The 21,551-nt window shown below is 36.3% G+C and overlaps 1 protein-coding gene across 4 annotated transcripts in view; it reads right to left on the reverse strand.

Annotated features, from left to right (window-relative positions):
- ZGRF1 (zinc finger GRF-type containing 1) overlaps nucleotides 1-21,551 on the reverse strand; it is a 93,541-nt gene that overhangs the window by 33,046 nt on the left and 38,944 nt on the right. For 3 of the 4 annotated variants that reach the window (XM_045799129.2, XM_045799132.2, XM_045799131.2), the window contains 8 exons: nucleotides 21,183-21,306; nucleotides 17,537-18,192; nucleotides 16,680-16,818; nucleotides 15,818-16,002; nucleotides 14,286-14,482; nucleotides 12,638-12,777; nucleotides 5,639-5,782; nucleotides 3,556-3,670 (listed from right to left, as the gene is read on the reverse strand). In XM_045799129.2, the coding sequence (XP_045655085.2) occupies nucleotides 3,556-3,670; nucleotides 5,639-5,782; nucleotides 12,638-12,777; nucleotides 14,286-14,482; nucleotides 15,818-16,002; nucleotides 16,680-16,818; nucleotides 17,537-18,192; nucleotides 21,183-21,306 (1,700 nt within the window). The remainder of the gene's footprint in view (nucleotides 1-3,555; nucleotides 3,671-5,638; nucleotides 5,783-12,637; nucleotides 12,778-14,285; nucleotides 14,483-15,817; nucleotides 16,003-16,679; nucleotides 16,819-17,536; nucleotides 18,193-21,182; nucleotides 21,307-21,551) is intronic. The other variant, XM_045799133.2, reaches the window with a different exon arrangement.

Consider the following 21,551-nt stretch of genomic DNA (forward strand, 5'->3'; position numbering starts at 1 on the left):
CAGTCCAGTTTCATTTTTCTGCATGTGGCTGTCCAATTTCCCAACACCATTTATTAAAGAGACTGTCTTTTTTCCGTTAGATATTCTTTCCTGCTTTGTCATAGATTAGTTGACCATAGAATTGAAGGTCCATTTTTGAGTTCTCTATTCTGTTCCATCGATCTATGTGTCTGTTTTTGTGCCAGTACTATAGTCTTGATGATTACAGCTTTGTAATGGAGCTTAAAGTCCGGTATTGTGATGCCATCCGTTTTGGTTTTCTTTTTCAACATTCCTCTGGCTATTCGGGGTCTATTCTGGTTCCAAATAAATTTTAGGATTATTTGTTCCATTTCTGTGAAAAACAGTTGATGGTATTTTGATAGGGATTGCACTGAATGTGTACATGGCTCCAGGTAGCATAGACACTTAAACAATATTTGTTCTTTCAATCCGTGAGCATGAAACATTTTTCTATTTCTTTGTGTCTTCCTCAATTTCTTTCATGAGTATTCTTTAGTCTTCTGAGTACAAATTCTTTGCCTCTTTGGTTAGGTTTATTCCTAGGTATCTTAAGATTTTGGGTGCAATTTTAAATGGGATCGACTCCTTAATTTCTCTTTCTTCTGTCTCATTATCGGTGTATAGAAATGCAGCTGATTTCCGTGCATTGATTTTATATCCTGTCACTTTACTAAATTCCTGTATGAGTTCTAGCAGTTTTGGGGTGGAGTCTTTTGGGTTTTCCACCTAAAGTATCTTATCATCTGCAAAGAGTTTGAGTTTGACTTCTTCTTTACCAATTCGGATGCTTTTTATTTATTTTTGTTGTCTGATTGCTGAGGCTAGGACTTCTAGTACTATGCTGAATAGCAGCGGTGATAGTAGATATCCCTGCTTGTGTTCTGATCTTAGGGGAAAAGTTCTCAGCTTTCTCCATTGAGAATGATATTCAGTGTGGATTTTTTCATCGGATTTTTTGATATTGAGGTATGTACCCTCTATCCTTACACTGTGAAGAGTTTTAATCAAGAAAGGATGCTGTATTTTGTCAAATGCTTTTTCTGCATCTATTGAAAATATCATATTGATCTTGTCCCTTCTTTTATTAATGTAGTATATCACATTCCTTGATTTGTGGGTGTTGAACCAACCTTGCAGCCCAGGAATAAATCCCACTTGGTCGTGGTAAATAATCCTTTTAATGTACTGCTGGATCCTATTGGTTAGTATTTTGGTGAGAATTTTTGCATCCATGTTCATCAGGGATATTGGTCTGTAATTCTGCTTTTTGGTGGGGTCTTTGTCTGGTTTTGGGATCAAGGTAATGTTGGCCTCATAAAATGAGCTTGGAAGTTTTCCTTACATTTCATTTTTTGGGATAGTTTCAGAAGAACAGGTATTAATTCTTCTTTAAATGTTTGGTAGAATTCCCCTGGGAAGCCATCAGGCCCTGGGCTCTTGTTTGTTGGGAGATTTTTGATTACTGCTTTAATTTCCTTGCAGGTTTTCTATTTCTTCCTGGTTCAGTTTTGGTAGTTTATACATCTCAAGGAATGCATCCATTTCTTCCAGATTGTCTAATTTGTTGGCATATAGTTGCTCATAATATGTTCTTATAATTGTATTTCTTCAGTGTTGGTTGTGAACTCTCCTCTTTCATTCATGATTTTATTTGGGTATGTTCTCTTTTCTTTTTGATAAGTCTGGCCAGGGGTTTATCGATCTTATTAATTCTTTCAAAGAACCAGCTCCTAGTTTCATTGATCTGTTCTACTGTTCTTTTGGTGTCTATTTCATTGATTTTTGCTCTGATCTTTATTATTTCTCTTCTCTTGCTGGGTTTAGGTTTTATTTGCTGTTCTCCAGCTCCTTTCAGTGTAGGGTTAGGTTGCGTATTTGAGACCTTTCTTGTTTCTTGAGAGAGGCTTGTATTGCTATATACTTCCCTCTTAGGATCACCTTTGCTGCATCCCAAAGATTTTGAACAGTTGTGTTTTCATTTTCATTTGTTTCCATGAAGTTTTTTCAATTCTTTAATTTCCTGGTTGACCCATTCATTCTTTAGTAGGATGCTCTTTAGCCTCCATCTATTTGAGCTCTTTCCAACTTTCCTCTTGTGATTGAGTTCAAGTTTCAAAGCATTGTGGTCCGAAAATATGCAGGGAATGATCCCAATCTTTTGGTACAGGTTGAGACCTGATTTGTGACCCAGGATGTGATCTATTCTAGAGAATGTTCCATGTGCACTAGAGAAGATGTGTATTCTGTTGCTTTGGGATGGAATGTCCTGAATATATCTGTGAAGTCCATCTGGTCTAGTGTGCCATTCAAAGCCCTTATTTCCTTCTTGATCTTTTGCTTAGATGATCTGTCCATTTCAGTGAGGGGGGTGTTAAAGTCCCCTACTATTTTTGTATTATTGTTGATATGTTGCTTTGATTTTGTTATTAATTGGCTTATATAATTGGCTGCTCCCATGTTAGGGGCATAAATATTTACAATTGTTAGATCTTCTTGTTGGATAGACCCTTTAATAGTGTCTTTCCTCATCTCTTATTACAGTCTTTGGTTTAAAATCTAATTTGTCTGATATAAGGATTGCCACCCCAGCTTTCTTTTGATGTCCATTAGCATGGTAAATGGTTTTCCACCCCCTCACTTTAACTCTGGAGGTGTCTTTGTATCTAAAATGAGTCTCTTGCAGACAGCATATCAACGGGTATTGCTTTTTTATCCAATCTGATACCCTGTGTCTTTTGATTGGGGCATTTAGCCCATTTACATTCAGGGTAACTACTGAAAGATATGAATTTAGTGCCATTATATTGCCTGTAAGGTGACTGTTACTATATATTGTCTCTGTTCCTTTCTGGTCTATGTTACTTTTGGGCTGTCTCTTTGGAGGACCCCTTTCAATATTTCTTGTAGGGCTGGTTTGGTGATCACAAATACTTTTAGTTTCTGTTTGTTCTGGAAGCTTTTTATCTCTCCTTCTATTTTCAATGACAGCCTAGCTAGATAAAGTATTCTTGTCTATATATTTTTCCTTTTAGTACCCTGACTATATCATGCCAGTCCTTTCTTGCCTGCCAGGTCTCTGTGGATAGGGCTTCTGCCAGTCTAATGTTTCTACCATTGTAGGTTACAGACCTCAAAGCTAGACTTTTTCTACCATTTTAGTGACTTTAATAGAATATCACTTCCAATATTTTAAAAAGGGGTATGGTACTTGAAAAATTAAAAGTTCTAAGAATAAAGTTAGTATCAATATACATTACTGAATTCAACCTGTAAAAGGATTCTTTTAGATATTAAATAATTTGTGGCATAAAAATACAAATGAATAAAAAAAGTCAATACTCAAAAGATCCTTAAAATATTATTCCTTGACAAACGGAAAAAATTTACAGTAACCATCCTTTTAACTACTGACAAACAGTAATCTCGTCATCTCTGAAAGATAATAAAAATATTGTTGGCAAAAATTCATGTAATGTACTTTGATTGCATTTTCATATTCACATTTAGTCACATTTTGGAATACCAATGATCCAAAGGTAAATAATGACTTACATTGTTAACAAGTACTGTGTTAGAGGTAGAGTAGCTGGATTAAAGTTGTCCTGGATGTTTTTCAAAGTGGTCAGCTCTGTGCTAGCATTACAAACCAACAATGCATGGACCACTACTGTAGAGAGAATGCAGAAAATGAACACTTAATGTAAAGAAAAACAGATCATAAAAAAACTATTAAAAATGTTCAGTTGGGTGGCTCAGTTGGTTAAGCATCTGACTCTTGATTTCAGCTCTGGTTGTGATCTCAGGGTTATGGGATTAAGCCCCGTGTTGGGCTCTATGCTGGGTGTGGAGCTTGCTTAGGATTTTCTCTCTCTCCCTCTCTCTCTGCCCCTCCCATCCCAAATGTTCATATAACTCAGAGCTCAGCTACTGAATTAATCACATAACATAAAATAAACCCTTAAGCACATGTGGAGTTTTATCCATTAAACTACTATACTACCTGCTTATGCATATTTTTTATATTGGTATCCATAAATTGCATAACTTAATTCAAATTTGGACTTCTATATATCAGCTAATGAGCAAGAACAATTGTTCTTTTTTTTTTTTTTAAGATTTTATTTTTTTGACAGAGAGAGGGAACACAAGCAGAGGGAAAACAAGCAGGGGGAGTGGGAGAGGGAGAAGCAGGCTTCCCACTGAGAAGGGAACCCGATGCAGGGCTCGATCCCAGGACCCTGGGATCATGACCTGAGCTGAAGGCAGATGCTTAACGACTGAGCCACCCAGGCACCCAAGAACAACTGTTCTGAGTTAGTGCATGGAGATACTGCTCAACAGTTCCAACTAATTAGCATACCATCTTGTACTGCACAGTAAATTTGTGTAATTTCTGAACACTTTCTTTCATTTCTTCAACTCTTTCATAGAAATATATGGAAAACATAAGGTTAGAATGCTGATATGTAGAAAACAACTGCAACAAATATGAAAATATCCATATGAAAGTGACAAGTAACAAATGTTTATGTAATTAGGCTTTTACTAGACCAAATTCAACCATCAGGAATTATTCCAGAGATCAAGATGTATAGAGAAATCTATAGATTTTTAGAACTGGATAGGGATTCAGCCTACTAAAACTTCCTTTATTAAAATAATAATAAGGCTGCTAGTCTACTATCTTATTAAAAATTTCTCAAAATAAAAATCATTCCATTCTGTTCCTCTGCTGGCAAAATCCCTGCAAAATCTAAAAGACCTTCTCAATTAAAAATAAATGATGTGTTTACTAAACATACCCTATTAGAAAAATAAACCAAAAGAATTAAAAAACCAAGAGAATCAGAACTTGATGTAAGAAATTATTTGAGAAAATTCTTATTTACACTTTTAATGTTTATATTTTAAAAATCAGTTATATAAAAATCAACTTTAGGGCCGCCTGTGTGGCACAGTCGGTTAAGCGTCTGACTCTTGGGTTTGGCTCAGGTTGTGGTCTTGGGGTCGTGAGTTCCAGCCCCCTCATCGGGCTCCATGCCAGCAGAATCTGCTTGAGAGTCTCTCTTCCCTCTTCCTATGCCCCTCCCCCACCCCCTCCTTTCTCTCTCTCTCTCAAAAAAATGGATGGATATTAAAAAAAAAATTAACTTTAACAAAATACTTAAGTGAGGGTTCAAGATTTTATTATATTTTTAGCCCTCTGAGACTTGAACTGCAGAAATATTTATATATTCAACTTTTATACATATTTTCAGGAACACATTGCATACAATAGTAGGAAGTAGAGATGGATTTTTTTTTTTTTTTTTTTTGAGAGAGAGTGTGTGTGAGCTGGGGACGGTGGTAGCAGGGAGGAACAAAGGGAGAGGGAGAGAGAGAATCTTAAGCAGGATCCAAGCCCAGCATGGAACGCCAGGTGGGGCTCAATCTCACGACGCTGAGATCATGGTCTGAACTGAAATCAAGAGTCAGACACTTAACCAACTGAACCACCCAGGCACCTGGTGGTGGCTGGCTTTTTGTTGGCCTTAATCAAATAATCCCACACACAGTTAGCATCCTTGCTCACAAAGCATCTTATGTCTATCATTCTTCTTTTAATATAAATTAATATGGGCATGATAACACTTACCATTAGTGGGCCAGTTAGAAGGGAAATAACCTTTCAAAGGTAGTAGCTCTACCTCATTGATAGATGATGGTCCAAAGAAAGCACTACATGCAATAAAAGTATCCAATTCAAAGTCCAGGGTTTTTGAAACTACCCAAAGATCATCTGAAGAGACAAACATTTTTTAAAGAACTCAGAACTATGCTCAATTCAAAACTACTTTGGATTTCTTACATGCTTAGTTATATATTATTTCTCAAAAACCAAAATTAGGTCTTATGTACTAGATTCCACCCAAACTAAGACCTAAATAAGTAACACTTTATTTTCATGTTTTAATGCAATTACTTTTATGTTTTTGAAGTTATTTTATGATTATATTAAAAAAACAACATAAATAGGGACACTTGGGTGGCTCAGTCAGTTGAGCAACCTCCTTTGGCTCAGATCATGATCTCTGGGTCCTGGGATCCAGCCCCACATCAGGCTCAGTGGAGAGTCTGCTTCTCTCTCTCTCCCCCTACCCCTCCTCCCTGCTCATTCTCTCTCTTCAAATAAATAAAATCTTAAAAAAAAAAAAAACCAGTGTAAATAAAGCAACATATCATCTAACTCATCTTTCTTATAAAACAACTTTATAGCTATATCAAACTTTCCCAAGGTAGAGCATCAGTCTAAAAAGATGTTCTGCCATATAATGGTTTTTATGCTCAAATAAAGTTGGCAATCTGTGGATAGAATACAAGTTCTCTTAACAGACTTCTACTTAACTGATGCTCTAGATTAATTAATGTTCTTCTTCCTGTATAACACACCATCTCCACAGCATATTGAGTACTCACAGCTAGTAGGCTATTTCCACAATACCTGTACACCATTTCTACCACCAGCTGAGCTGACACAAAGAGTCAACTGTATCTGTTCTAAAATTTTTTTTATACCAGTCAGGTTAGTTACAATTATATAACTTAATCAAGTATTATTTGAACCATTATGAGGATGAAGAAAAATAATTGCTGTTTTAAGAAAATTAAATAATTTAGAAAGACTTAATTAAGATTTGCTTTAAAAAGCCACACACAAAAAAATTGTTTTTGACTCAAGTATAGATAAGATAAATGTAAAAGATTAGAAAAGAGATTGAAAAAACTTAAATCACTCTCCACTTAGATTGTTTCACAAGTTCTTACTCCATGTTTAAGAATTCAGTATGGTCTGGGGCGCCTGGGTGGCACAGCGGTTGAGCGTTTGCCTTCGGCTCAGGGCGTGATCCCGGCGTTATGGGATCGAGCCCCACATCAGGCTCCTCTGCTGTGAGCCTGCTTCTTCCTCTCCCACTCCCCCTGCTTGTGTTCCCTCTCTCGCTGGCTGTCTCTATCTCTGTCGAATAAATAAATAAAATCTTTAAAAAAAAAAAAAAAAGAATTCAGTATGGTAAATCTTTATGGGTGGAGTATTTGTGGGTATGGTTCATATAAGATAAAAAAGATCTCCAATCAAAAAACTCATATTCTAAGCAAAAGCCTTAATTCTTTTTTTTTTTTTAAAGATTTTATTTATTTATTCGACAGAGATAGAGACAGCCAGCGAGAGAGGGAACACAAGCAGAGGGAGTGGGAGAGGAAGAAGCAGGCTCATAGCAGAGGAGCCTGATGTGGGGCTCGATCCCATAACGCCGGGATCACGCCCTGAGCCGAAGGCAGACGCTTAACCGCTGTGCCACCCAGGCGCCCCAAAAGCCTTAATTCTTCATCAAAAGATCATTAAATAAAAACATATTCAAATATTTTAAGTTTAAATGTTTAATGTTCATATGCATTATTTATTATATTCCCTAACTTAAACCAACTTTGAAAATTAACTGACAAGTCACAAGTCTCAACTGCATCAGAAAAGATCATTTACTGGGCTACATTCCCATCTTGGAAAGTCCAATGCATATCAGCACATTTAAGGTTCTGAAAAATCTTAGATTAAACTTATTTGTTTAACACAGCACTTCCCAAATTTATTTAGCCACAGAATCTATTTTTTTACATTGACTTTTATCAATACCCCTATAGAACTATTATTTTAGAAAATGTTTATGCTTTAGAAAAAGCTGATTTATATTATAGTATTATTATATATCTAATTTCAAAAAAAATATTTGCCAGGCTCCTGGGTGGCTCAGGTGGTTAAGCATCCGACACTGGATTTCAGCTCAGGCCATGATCTCAGAGTCTTGAGATGGAGCCCCACCTGGGGCTCCATGCTGGGCTTGGAGCCTGCTTACGATTCTCACTCTCTCTCTCCTTCTGCCTGTCTCCTGTTCTCTGTCTGTCTCTCAAAAAAAAAAAAAAAAAAAAAGCCAACTGAGGTAACATATAAACAATTTATTCATTCTTTGCTAATATTTATTTAATACAACCATCGCCACAATTATTAAAAAGATCTCCAATTCAAGATAGTTGACAGAAAAAAAAATTGTTCACCTTTCCTTTCTCTATCCCACCGAAATGACAGGAAAACTTTAAAATACAAATCCAACACAATGTTAGAAAACAGCTAGTGGGAAAGGGAAAGGCACGTCTACTTCAGAGCAGTGATATTCTTACAGAAGCCACAAAGAGAATGCGAAAGGATGATGATAAAAATTTTACAAAGCTCAGAAACTCCTAATCCTTTATAGATGATAGAAAGGAATTCTGAGAATGGGGAAGAGAGGAAGAATTTTCCCAGCAGATTCCCAGGATAACCCCAACCTCACCAATCAAGGGGACAAAGAGGAATTTTAAGTGTCGAAGGTCAACTGGAATATTAACTAATGGATGATGGAATAATCCTATCACTCTTGGAGCAGTTGACTCCAGGATTTGTTTTGAAGCTAATTTCATCTTTGGCTAAAACAAAAACTACCAGGAGGACCTTAAGATAGAGAAACAAGGCAGCAACTCACATAACTACTGCCACCAGGGATAGATAAATAGATCAGAATCTATTGGCAGGTCATGTATCTATGGGAATTTTTTTTTTTTTTTTTATAAAACACAATTAACCAGGGGCGCCTGGCTGGTGGAGCCTATGACTCTTGATCTCAGGGTTTTATGTTTGAGTCTCACGTGCTGAGATGACTTAAAAAGTAAAATCTTAAGGGGCGCCTGAGTGGCTCAGTCGTTAAGCGTCTGCCTTCGGCTCAGGGCGTGGTCCCAGAGTCCTGGGATCGAGCCCCGCATCGGGCTCCTCCACTGGGAGCCTGCTTCTTCCTCTCCCACCCCACCCCCCCCCGGCTTGTGTTCCCTCTCTTGCTGGCTGTCTCTCTCTCTGTCAAATGAATAAATAAATAAAATCTTAAAAAAAAAAAAAAAAACCTACACAGTAACATATATTATATTCTGGGTCAATAGACATTTTACATGTCAGATAGATGTTATTACTATCACCATTTTATTGATGAAGGAAGACTGAGGCCCAAAGAAGTTAAATAAATTATCCATAGATATAAGGCCAGTAAATGGCAGATCTGGGACTGAACCCAACTCCCTGACCTCATTGGAGCTGACTAGACTTGGGTCAGCCTTCACCCATATGCATTGCCAGAAAGAGCAGCTGAAACCACCAGGGGAAAATTAGTTTACAGGCCAAAATAATGAGACATTTAAGGAGAACAAAGACTTCAAAGAAAAACGTACTGGATTACAGAGTCCTACAGAAAAGGAAATACCAGAACAGATGGACAAATAATTTAAATTTAGCCTGAAAAGAGATTTTTTATAACAGATAAGAGATGATAGTAGCAATGCAAAATAAGACCAAGAAAATAATGAAAAAGAAATCAACAAAAAAATTAGGTTTAAAAATATATGGTAGTTGAAATAAAGTTATAATTGATGGGATAAATAGCAGAATGGACACATCTGAGGAATAACTAAGCAATTTAGAAGACCATATTGAGGATATTTCCCAGAAAGAAGAAAGGACAAAAGCCCAAACGATATAAAAGAAATGTTAAGAGAGTCAGAGAGGCTAATATTGGAATAATAAAAGTCCTAGAGAGAGAAATAAAAATAAAGTGAAGATTATTTGAAGAAATAATGATAATCAATTTCCCAGAATTAAAAAAAAAATAGAAAAAATAAGACTTTAATATTCATTTACTTTTTTTTTTAAAGATTTTATTTATTTATGTGAGGGAGGGAGAGAGTGAGAGAGAGCACAAGCAAGGGAGAGGGGAAGAGGGAGAAGCAGGCTCCCCACTGAGAAGGGAGCCCCAGCAGGGCTTGATCCCAGGACCCTGGGAATGAGACATGAGCTGAAGGCAGATGCTTAAGCAACTGGGCCACGCAGGTGCCCTGACTTTAGTATTTTATAAATAAATAAATAAATAAATAAATAAAATAAACCTTATGGAAATATGACTGACATACAAAAAGCTATACATATTTAATGCATATGCTGGATGAGTTTGGAGATAGAAGACTTTAGATTTAAAAGGCCAATGGTGGGGCACTTGGGTAGCGCAGTCGTTAAAAATCTGACTTTGGCTCAGGGCGTGATCCCGGTGTTTGGGGATTGAGTCCCACATCGGGCTCCTCTGCTGGGAGCCTGCTTCTTCCTCTCCCACTCCCCGCTGTGTTCCCTCTCTCGCTGGCTGTCTCTCTATCACATAATAAAATCTTTTAAAAAAATAAATAAAAAATACAAAAATAAAAGGCCAATGGTGTGCCCAAGAGGAGAAAAAGGAAAAACTCATATTTAGACACATTATAGGGAAATATAAGACTATAAAATTCAGAGAGAAAAATAAAATTCTAAAGCTTCCAGACAGAAAGAGCAAATAACCTATAAAGGAGTAAGAATCGTAATGCCATCAGATTTTTCAACAGCTAGAACATAACCAAGTATATTAATATTTGGTTAAAACATATAAAATTGCTGCTTCTGTAGGTCAAAAGTATTAAATGAAAAGAATTTAAAACCTAGAATTCTAAATGTAGTAAAACTATCATTCAAATATGAATGTACAGTAAAAATATTCTCAAGTATTCAAGGCTCAGGTGGTTTACCATACAAAGACCTCCATTCAAAACAGTTTTTGATGAAATACAATAAGAGAGAAAAATCCAGAAGATGCTAAAAGGGAAACATGAAATAAATGTAACTAAATTACCTTGGACAAGTTTGCAGTCATCTTTTAAAAAGTAGTTATGCTCAAAGATAGGAAATAACACCATACTAACCTAAAATTTATGCTATTCAAAGCAGCCTGTCTTAAATAGTTTTGTTATTGGTCTGCAACATGAAGTTTGTGCTAGAATGCAATCAACAAGTCAACATGCTTCCTTCATTCAGAAAGTTTTAGTACAAACAAAATAAAGCAACACACAACTAAACTAGTCTGTTTATTAACAAAGGGTATTTACACTCTAGAGCAGCCCCACACCCCTCTTTGGGAACCAGTAACAGTTTGTGTACTAGAACCAGTCTGCCAACAATACTTTGCGTAGCACTATTCTAGATAAGATCAACAAGATGTGAGGGAGGGGAGAGTGAAAGAAAAAGTAAAGAGGAAGAAACAAGCCCTGTGAGTTCCTGTCTTACCGGAGGGTAAGATCTTAAGTATCAATTTTTTTTAAAGCAAGAAAGGATTAAAAAGAGCACAGATAAAGTGGGATAAACAGAAATAACTTAAGACTGTAAAAATATACCCAAGCATATCAATTATTATAATTAATTTAACCACTGGGCTTACTCCATTTACAAGTCAAATTTTAAAAATTCAGACATACGCTAATTTTATTTTTATTTTTTTTTAAAGATTTTTTATTTATTTATGTGACAGAGAGACAGCCAGCGAGAAAGGGAACACAGCAGGGGAGTGGGAAAGGAAGAAGCAGGCTCCCAGCGGAGGAGCCCGATGTGGGACTCGATCGGGGAATGCTGGGATCACGCCCTGAGCCTAAGGCAGACGCTTAATGACTGCGCTACCCAGGCACCCCCAGACATATGCTAATTTTAAAAAGACTTTATTATTTGAGAGAGAGAGACAGAGAGAGCACGAGATGAGGGAGAGGGGAGAGTCATAGGGAGAAGCAGACTCCCTGCTGAGCAGAGAGCCCAAAGCAGGCTGGATCCCAGGGACTACAGGATCGCCACCTGGGCCAAAGGCAGAGGCTTAATGGCCTGAGTCACCCAGGCGCCCCAAACATATGCTAATTATGAGGGACACACCTATAATGTAGGAACACACAAAGGTGGAACAAAAAGATTAGAAGACTTATTGAACAAATATTAGTCAAAATAAAACACAGCTATATTGATAACTGGATTTTAAGAAAAAAGTATTATTAGAGATGAAGAGAGCCTCTACATAATAATAGAAGTTCAATTTACCAAGAAGATAACTGTAATTTAAAATATAAACTGAAAATGCACCTAATAAAATAACCTCAATGTATAAGATCCAAAAGTAATAAGAACGCCTGGGTGGTTCGGTGGATTAAGCGTCTGGCTCTTGGTTTTGACTCAGGTCATGATCTCATGGGTGGTGGGATTAAACACCTTGTTGTCGAGTTCGGGGAGTCTGCTTCCCCACTCGTGCACTCTCTCTCTTTCTCAAATAAATAAAATCTTAGATCTGTTTCTGCGCTCCCTATTTTATACTACTCTTCAATTTGTATATCATTGTGTCCGTTCCATACTGTCTTAATTATTGTAGCTTCATCTATGATATACTTTCATCCTGCTATCTCATTACTCCATATTTTTAAAGATTTTATTTATTTATTAGACAGAGAGAGAGCACAAGCAGGGGGAGCAGCAAGTAGAGCGAGCAGGGAGCCCGATGCAGGGCTAGATCCCAGAACACTGGGATCATGACCTGAGCCGAAGGCACACGCTTAACGACTGAGCCACCCAGGCGCCCCAATATATGCTACTATTAAGCAGTATTTTATAAAGCCTCTTTAATACAAAGAATTTACAGTTACGTAACTGCGATACAAGGCTAGACTTAGTCACCAACATGATCAATCAACTTACTTTTGCTGTAAGTTGAAGAACTTTCCTTCCGACTCAGCTTAAGATAAAGTTTGCTTTTAGGTTCACTATAAAATTCAGGATTTACAGTAGTAAACTTCTTTAGTTTGCCATACTGTTTTCTTTGAAAATCAAATCTTCTTCTGAAAAATGAGTAAAAAATAAAAATGAGTTTAAATATTAAGGTACAAATTTTTAACTGAGATATAATTGTCATATAACATTATAGCAGTTTCAGGTGTACAATAAAATGGTTTGCTATATGTATATATTGTGAAATGATCACCACAGTAAGTCTAGTTAACATCAGTCACCACAGAGTTACAAATTGCTCTCCTTGTGATGAGCACTGTTTTTTAAAGATTTATTTACATATTTGAGGGGGGGAGTGGCAGAGGGAGAGAGAGAATCTCAAGCAGGCTCCCCGCTGATTGCAGAGCCAAATGTGGGGCTCGATCCCATGACCCCAAGATCAAGACCTGAGCCAAAATCAAGAGCTCGATGCTTAACTGACTGAGTCGCCCAGGTGCCCAAGATGAACACTTTTAAGATATCCTCTCTTACCAACTTTTAAATATATTATACAGTATTATTAACTACAGTTATCATACTGTACATTATAATCCCAGGACTTACTTTATAAGTGGAAGTTTGAAGGTACAAATCTTTTTCTTTTCATCTTTAAAATACAATATTAAAAGGAAAGAACCAGGGTGAGTGTATCTTTATATACTTTCATACATGTACACAAAATAAAAAAAATACTGTGTCAAAGGAAGATAATAGCAACCATTACAGAATTATCATTAGTTTTAAAAGAGACTGAGATAGGAAAAGTATCTAAGAAGTATATAAAAGATAGAGTACCTCAGTTTCAATAACTATAATAAATTATCCCCATTATTTCCATATTTTCTAGGTTATTATGATTAAATGAAATAATACATGCAAAGTGCTTAGAAGAGTGCACAGCATGTATAAACTCCCCATAGATGTTATTAAATTACCATGCAAATATTCATTATAGCTACTTTTTGGATAATCCCACTTTTATAAGACATGTTTTCAAAATGTAGCATTTTATTACCTAGTTCAGGCTTGTGAATGACCACTCTTATCCTGCACTGATAAAAATTATTCTTGTGGTTTGTTCAGCAGGGTTTCCCTTAGGACTGTGACCATATATAAAAGTGATTAGAAAAATAGCGTGCCTGCCAATCATTGCTTGATGCTTAGAAGGGGCCAAAAATAGCTTTAATAATTATTCCCATTTTACAGTTAGAAAAACTGAGGTTTTAGATACTTTTAGATATTTTTCCTATCTCAATCTTTCTTAAAACTGATGACAATCAGGGCCCCCGGGGTGGTTATTGGTTAAGCATCTGACTCTTGATTTCAGCTCAGGTCCTGATCTCAGAGTCATGGGATTGAGCCCCACAATGGAATCCATACTCAGTGGTGAGTCTGCTTGAGATTCCCTCTCCCTCTCCCTCTCCCTCTGCCCCACCCCCAACTCTTTGTCTCTCTCTCTTTCTAAAATAAATAAATAAATCTTAAAAAAAAAAAAAAAACCGACGACAGTCATGTGAGGTTATTATTTTCTGATATAATTAATATAATTACAGGCATTATTTGGTACCAAGAAACGTACCTCACCAAAAGCTGGCATTCCTCAAAGAGGGGTATCTTTTGACTTCTTAAATACAGGCCAATACTCTTTATATCACTTAAAACCATGCTAGGTCGAGAGTCTTCCTGTGTTAAATATCCTGGGGTCACTTCTTCAAGCCACTTGAAAAATTTACATCGGTCAGCTTTGGGTCCATCACAGGTATAAAAGAGACGACCCTAAGAGGAAAAAGATACTACAATTTAGTAAGAAAAATTTTATATTTTACTGTTTTTGTATTATGTTTGTCAAGACATATAAAAAGCTGGGGCGCCTGGGTGGCACAGCGGTTAAGCGTCTGCCTTCGGCTCAGGGCTTGATCCCAGCGTTATGGGATCGAGCCTCACATCAGGCTCCTCCGCTATAAGCCTGCTTCTTCCTCTCCCACTCCCCCTGCTTGTGTTCCCTCTCTTGCTGGCTGTCTCTATCTCTGTCAAATAAATAAATAAAATCTTTAAAAAAAAAAAGATATAAAAAGCTGTTTGGCATTAATGTACTGCAATCAATTATTCATTATTCAAGTTAATCTTCTTATTAATATCAATTTAAACAACACATTAAAATTAAAACCACCTACTTTTCCATTTATTTTCTCCTTATCAAAAAATTACATTATTCTGAGCATATAAGCTTAATTGAAAAATAAAATTTATTGTTTTCCCAATTTAAAATGTTTACTATAAAAAATCAGAAAGCTACCCAGAAACAACTACAAGAAATATCTTCTGCATTTCTCTTTGGCCTTTTTTGTCACTCACATAAGTGTGTGCACATGCACACGAAGATACACATACGTATACTGATTTTTAAACAAAAATAAAACTCAGATAATATGTTTTCTACTCCATAACCTAACCTTCATATACAACATACTGTACACATGACAACAATGTCATCAAATTATCTTAAAAAGAAAAAGACTTTTGATGGTTCTATAATATTTTATTCTATGGTTATATTATTTATGAATTCTTTTGACAACTGAACTTACATTTAATTTTATATATGCAATACATAAACATTTTACTAACTTGACTTCTTCCATAATAACACATTATCAGCAATGTAAATTAAATCACTATGCTTTTATATTCCTAGGCCTTATCTGTTAACTCATACTGGGGATCACATAATAGACTACTTCAGCTTTCACTTCTTTCAGGCTCATCTCTGCATTCTCTAAGACCTCAGGATGGGACATATCCCTTTCTCAGTGTTCTAACTGTAACTTGGGCATATCCATCCTGCTGTATCAATTACAGTTTTATGCAAAATTTCCTTTGATGTTTCTTCCTCCATCCACCACTATGTAATAAGTTCCTAAGCAATTTAAAGGATGATCTTAACTCACAGAACACAGATAATCTTTCAATAAAAATTTCCTGGGAATTTACTGTATGTTAGTTACTAACACCTCAAGTGACTCCTAATCAAGACTTTAACTAAGCTTGTCATAAAGCATAAACTTTTTGCAAGTATTTGGTGGGCAACAGGCAAGGAAGAGGGAACAATACCTTATTTGGACCTTCCTTTTTAACCGTGACAAGTTTTGCAGGTTGATGATGATGGCAGGACGGCACATTACCTTCTACATTTTTCAGTTTTTCTCCCTTTAATGATGTGTAAAATGATATGTCAACTTTTGAAAGAGCTTTTTGCAACCTCTGTGCCAACCCAAACAGCAATATATTTAGATGCTCTACAAAATAAAAAAGATAAGTACAAATGAAAATTAAATACGAACTAATTGTGTTTGTATCATGTGTACTGTTAGCTAAATTTTAAAAAAGCCTTTTAACAGAGTAATCTATAACCTAATGCTAATATCCATTTTTAAAGGCAAGTTTTGTTCTTGTATAACAAAAAGAACGATCAAAACTAATCATGCATCATGTTTAGAATTTCTTAACAGGGGCGCCTGGGTGGCTCAGTCGTTAAGCGTCTGCCTTCGGCTCAGGGTGTGATCCCAGAGTCCTGGGATTGAGTCCCACATCAGGCTCCTTCGCTGGGAGCCTGCTTCTTCCTTCACTCCCCCTGCTTGTGTTCCCTCTCTCGCTGGCTGTCTCTCTCTGTGTCAAATAAATAAATAAAATCTTTAAAAAAAAATTTTCTTAACCATTAAACCACTTCTAGTTTAAAAAAAATGAAAAATTATAACCAGAAAAAGATAATACTGTCATTTCCCACTTATGAAACTCAATTTGACCTGAAATTTGAATATAAGTTATTGTTGAAAGCTGGAGGAAACATATGGAAAATAACAAATCTCAAGTAGAGAATTTAATATAAAAATTCTCAGTATACAATGCTTTCTCATAGCTATACTACTTACATTAAGCAGTCGATCATAATAAAATAGAAAGATAACAGTCATACCTATAAGACAAGATGTAAAAATCTGCTTATAATGAGCAGGAGACTGAAAAACAGCTGGTATATGAATCTGCCTTTGGGGAAGATAAGCAGATTTTATTTTCTGCCCACTTGGGAAGCATAGCTCAGAGCCATTTATCTCCTGAAATGGAGAAATTCAAGTTATTATAACAATGCCAGAAACATACTGTTTACTAATGAGTAAATTATTTTCTATAGATATGTTTAACAAACACATTTTTCTTTTAATTTTCAGCATTCTTAAAAATCATTTGCTAATTTTAAATGAGACAGTGAATATAGCAAGAATGGCTTTGCATGGCACTTTTAATCATATAAATAAGACTAACTGTTTTTTGTCTGTCCCTTAATCAGTTTTTAGTTTTTGCTAGGAAAAACTTAGCTGATAAGAACAACATTATGTGTTTCAATTCCTGGTTGTAATTACAATAATTGTCCACAACCAATGCATAATTAGATGTCACTTTACCTCAACAATGATCGATTGGTAAAACTGAACTGATAGTGAAAAATGAGAACAATCACAGAAATAGTAGTAGTGGAAGTGGAAATAGTTGGAACTATAATTTATTAAGTACTTATGTGCCAGATACTGCACCAGACACTTTTGAATATATAATTTTGTTTAATGCTCACAACTACTAGGAAAGATTTTAAGTCAAAGAAGGTATGACTATACCTAGAGTTCTGGAAAACTCAAAAAAGGAAAAAAAAAAAAAAAGCCATCAGCTCCAAGAGTAAAATCATTGCTCTTATATGATCTTGGTAATTCTTTTGTTAAAATCCGGACAATAACTATTGCAAAAAATGCACCAAGACACGTTGGTACATTTCCTCACCTGTAATTCTCCTGTTACACTGTAGATGTAGCAGGCTGACTCTCCTAACATGTTTTGAATTATTTCAGTCTTGGAAGTCTGCTTTAAATTCAAAGAGAGTGTTTTCTTCCTGGAAACCAAATCTTGACTGCTAAAATCCTGCTGCTGTTGATGGAGCATGCCTTTTAACATTTGCAAATGCATAGAGTCTAAAGAGCTTTCATTTACAACATCATTCTGTCTTTCACCTGTGTCACTAAAATGTGTCCCAGAAATAACCTTAGCAGAGAAGCCATCTGTTACTTTCTTATCGACTCTGTTTGGAGTAGTCAAGTTGCACTGGGGTATGTTCTGATATTTCAGCCACTTGCTTTGAGTAGATACATTATTGAGAAGTAAAACGTCCCCTGGAGTCACTTCTCTAGATTCTTTACAGAAGGAAGTTTCACTTTGGTCCTCAAGCCCAAAGCTAAAAGAAAGAACTCCTGATTCTTCACACAAGTTGAATATGGGGGTGGAACCAGAAGATTCTTGCCTATCACAGTTGACCACATATGAACAAGACTCTAAATCAGGTGACTTTTCAGCAGGTGGCAAGGTAATAAGTGGAACTCGGGTTCTACTTACTAATGGAAGCCTTTGAAAGTTATTCTCCAGAGAACTGGATTTTTTGATAACTGGAAAAAAAAAAGGGGCTGATTAAATAAAAAATGTATTACAGTCATTACCTAGGCTCTAAAAGCCAGGAGCTTACAAAAAAAAGACAGGTACCAACTTGCCTTGAAAAAAAATTAGATAATTTTCTTTCCTTTTTCATAATAAAATTTTTAATAATTTTAGTCTCAAAAAATAAAGATTTCAAAGCTTAAAAGACTCAAACTTTAAGGTTAATGAACTTGCAATCCTTCTCTTTTTCTTTTCCCCCTTAGCTAAGGACTTCCCCCCACCACCAATCACTAGATTATATTTACATAGTGCTTAAGTTTTCAGAGCACTTTTCAGCCAAGAAGGGATTTATTATTTTCATTTTACAGATGAGATTACCAAGACCTAGAGTAACATGAATACTGATTGGCAGAGTCGGGACAAAAACTCAGAATAGTTGTTTGTTCTCAACTTTACATTCCAACTCCAGAGACTAAATTTTATGGTTTATTTATCTAACTATGTGACTGTAACTTCCTTTATATTTACTATACTTATGAATTAATATGTTAACCTTCAGGGTAGAGAAGATATTTAGCTGTATTCTGATCTTTTGGTATGTGATAACAGTTCAATTCTCATAAACTCAGGTTATGGCAGATTTTGGCTCAGTTTTAGAATTCCTTTTGTCAGCAGTGTTAGTAATATATTCCTGAAAATGTAAAAAGCAATAATAAATATTTGTTGAATAAATAAATGAATGAATAATGCTACATGGGAAGTATATAAGCTTAAAATTTTTATCTGACGGGCGCCTAGGTGGTGCTGTCGTTAAGTGTCTGTCTTTGGCTAAGGTGTGATCCCAGCGTTATGGGATCGAGCCCCACATCGGGCTTCTCAGCTGGGAGCCTGCTTCTTCCTCTCCCACTCCCCCTGCTTGTGTTCCCTCTCTCACTGGCTGTCTCTCTCTGTCAAATAAATAAATAAAATCTTTAAAAAAAAATTTATCTGACAATGTTATGGTTTCCTATTTTATAATAATGTACCTTCTTGACAGACTTACTATTTGTTAGAAATAAACTGTGGGGATCACTTGGGAAAGTAGTAGAACAGTAGGTGAGCCATGATATTCTTCTGTAGTGTTAGATTATAATTCTAACAAGTCAATCGAGCAACACTGACAGAAAAGTTAAAACCTCATTAAAGAGTAAAAGATCGTCACAGAAATGGACATATAGATCAATGCAAGAGAATAATAGAGAGTCCAAAAATAAGCCCACATTTATATGGTCAATTTATCTATAGCAAAGGAGGCAAGAATATACAATGGGGAAAATCTCTTCAACAACTGGTGCTGGGAAAACCAGACAGCTACATGCAAAAGAATAAAACTGGACCACTTTCTTACACCATAAACAAAAATTAACTCAAAATGGATTAAAGACCTAAATGTGAGACCTAAAATCATAAAACTCCTAAAAAACAACATAGGCAGTAATTTCTTTGATATTTGCCATAGAAGCATTTTTCTACATATGTCTTTTCTGGTTAGAGAAACAAAAACAAAATTAAAAACTATTGGGACTACACCAAAATAGAAAGCTTTTGGAGAGCAAAGGAAACCATCCACAAAGGAAAAAGGCAATCTACAGAACGGAAGAAGATATTTGCAAATAATATATCAGATAAGGGATTAATATCCAAAATATATAAAGAACTTCTACAACTCAACAAAACAAAACAAACGAACAAAGAAAAAGGAGATAAACAGGGGCGCCTGGGTGGCTCAGTCGTTAAGCGTCTGCCTTTGGCTCAGGGCGTGATCCCGGCGTTCTGGGGCCGAGCCCCACATCAGGCTCCTCCACTGGGAACCTGCTTCTTCCTCTCCCACTCCCCCAGCTTGTGTTCCCTCTCTCGCTGGCTGTCTCTATCTCTGTCAAATAAATAAATCAAATCTTTAAAAAAAAAAAAAGGAGATAAACAAAAAACAGACTCTTAAATGCAGAGAACAGACTGGTGGTTGCCAGAGGGGAGGTGGGTGGGGGGAGGAGTGAAATAGATAAAGGGGATTAAGAGCACACTTATCTCAATAAGCTCTGAGAAATGTATAAAATTGTTGAGTCATTCTATTATACACCTGAAACTAATATAACACTACATGTTAATTATACTTGAATAAAAAAAAATAAATAATTTTAAAAATAAAGAGTGAAAGACTCACGGTCTAAGAAAATCATCTATTATTCCATTGTCACTTCACTTGTTTAGATACCCACTCCTCCCACACTGACTCTTCCCTACCTTGTTTTCTCTACCAACCACACCCACTAAACCTTTTCCAAACCAACTACTTATTCATTACAAAGTTTTTCTTTTCTGTATCATCCACCTGTGACCAAAAAAATCACCTACGACTTCACCCCTTACCCAACATAGCTTCGGAATCAGAAGATCCATTGGTGAAATTATGAGAAAGAGAGAAAAAGAAAAGTTAGTGTAAAGAATCCTACAGAATATACTGTACTTATCAAGAAGCAGGAAATTACTCACAGGGAAGAGTCAAAACGTATGAACAAACGGAGACCTGAAAATGCAACTGTGGAAGCAGCAGTTGAAAAGCCCCCTGAGCAAAAACAGAGGAAAGGAAGAGGTTAGACCAAAGTCAACCAAGGGTGTAGATGAGACATTCCCCTGGGAGGGGGAGTGGGCAATAGGGGGTCCTGGCTCTGGAGATACAGCTGTGAGAAGAACCGTAATGACAGAAGACACTTTCAGAGGTCCATGCTGAGAATCTAACAGGAGAAGAAACAAGGAACCTGTGAGTATGAAGAGAATATGGCATTTGGAAGTAAGAGCCATCTGAAATAGAAAGAGGGTATGGGAAAGCTTGAGGGGTATGACATTGAATCTGGTCCCAAGATACTTTTAGCTTAGTAACAATTGCTCAAATAAAAAACTTCATTTTACACAGAGAGATATTAGAGTACTCTGACAGTAACGAAGTTGAGGAAGTGAAGATCACCAGGTAAAGTTCTTTCTTTCAGGGACTCCTCAGAGAATTCTAGCACAAAGTCGTCATCTCTTGAGTTCAAAGAAAAAGTAGAAACAGGGTTTACTGTAGAGATCTTTTGTTCTGGTAATTTCACCTATTCAGAAAGAAAAAACAAAACTATTGACCAAAATGTTATTACATTTTTTTCCCTATAGCTTGAATGAATTCTAGTAAACTACATTATAAAAATAATGCTTTCAAGCACATTATGTAGAGCTACGGTAGGGCAAAGATTCTTCCCAAAGGGGCAGGATAGAATCTGGGGCACCTGGGTGGCTCAGTTGTTAAGCGTCTGCCTTTGGCTCAGGGCGTGATCCCGGCGGTCTGGGATCGAGCCCC

Source organism: Ursus americanus, chromosome 13 (genome assembly GCF_024610735.1).
Source record: "Ursus americanus isolate L20-20 chromosome 13, mUrsAme1.1.p, whole genome shotgun sequence".
Classification (NCBI taxonomy): Eukaryota; Metazoa; Chordata; class Mammalia; order Carnivora; family Ursidae; genus Ursus; species Ursus americanus.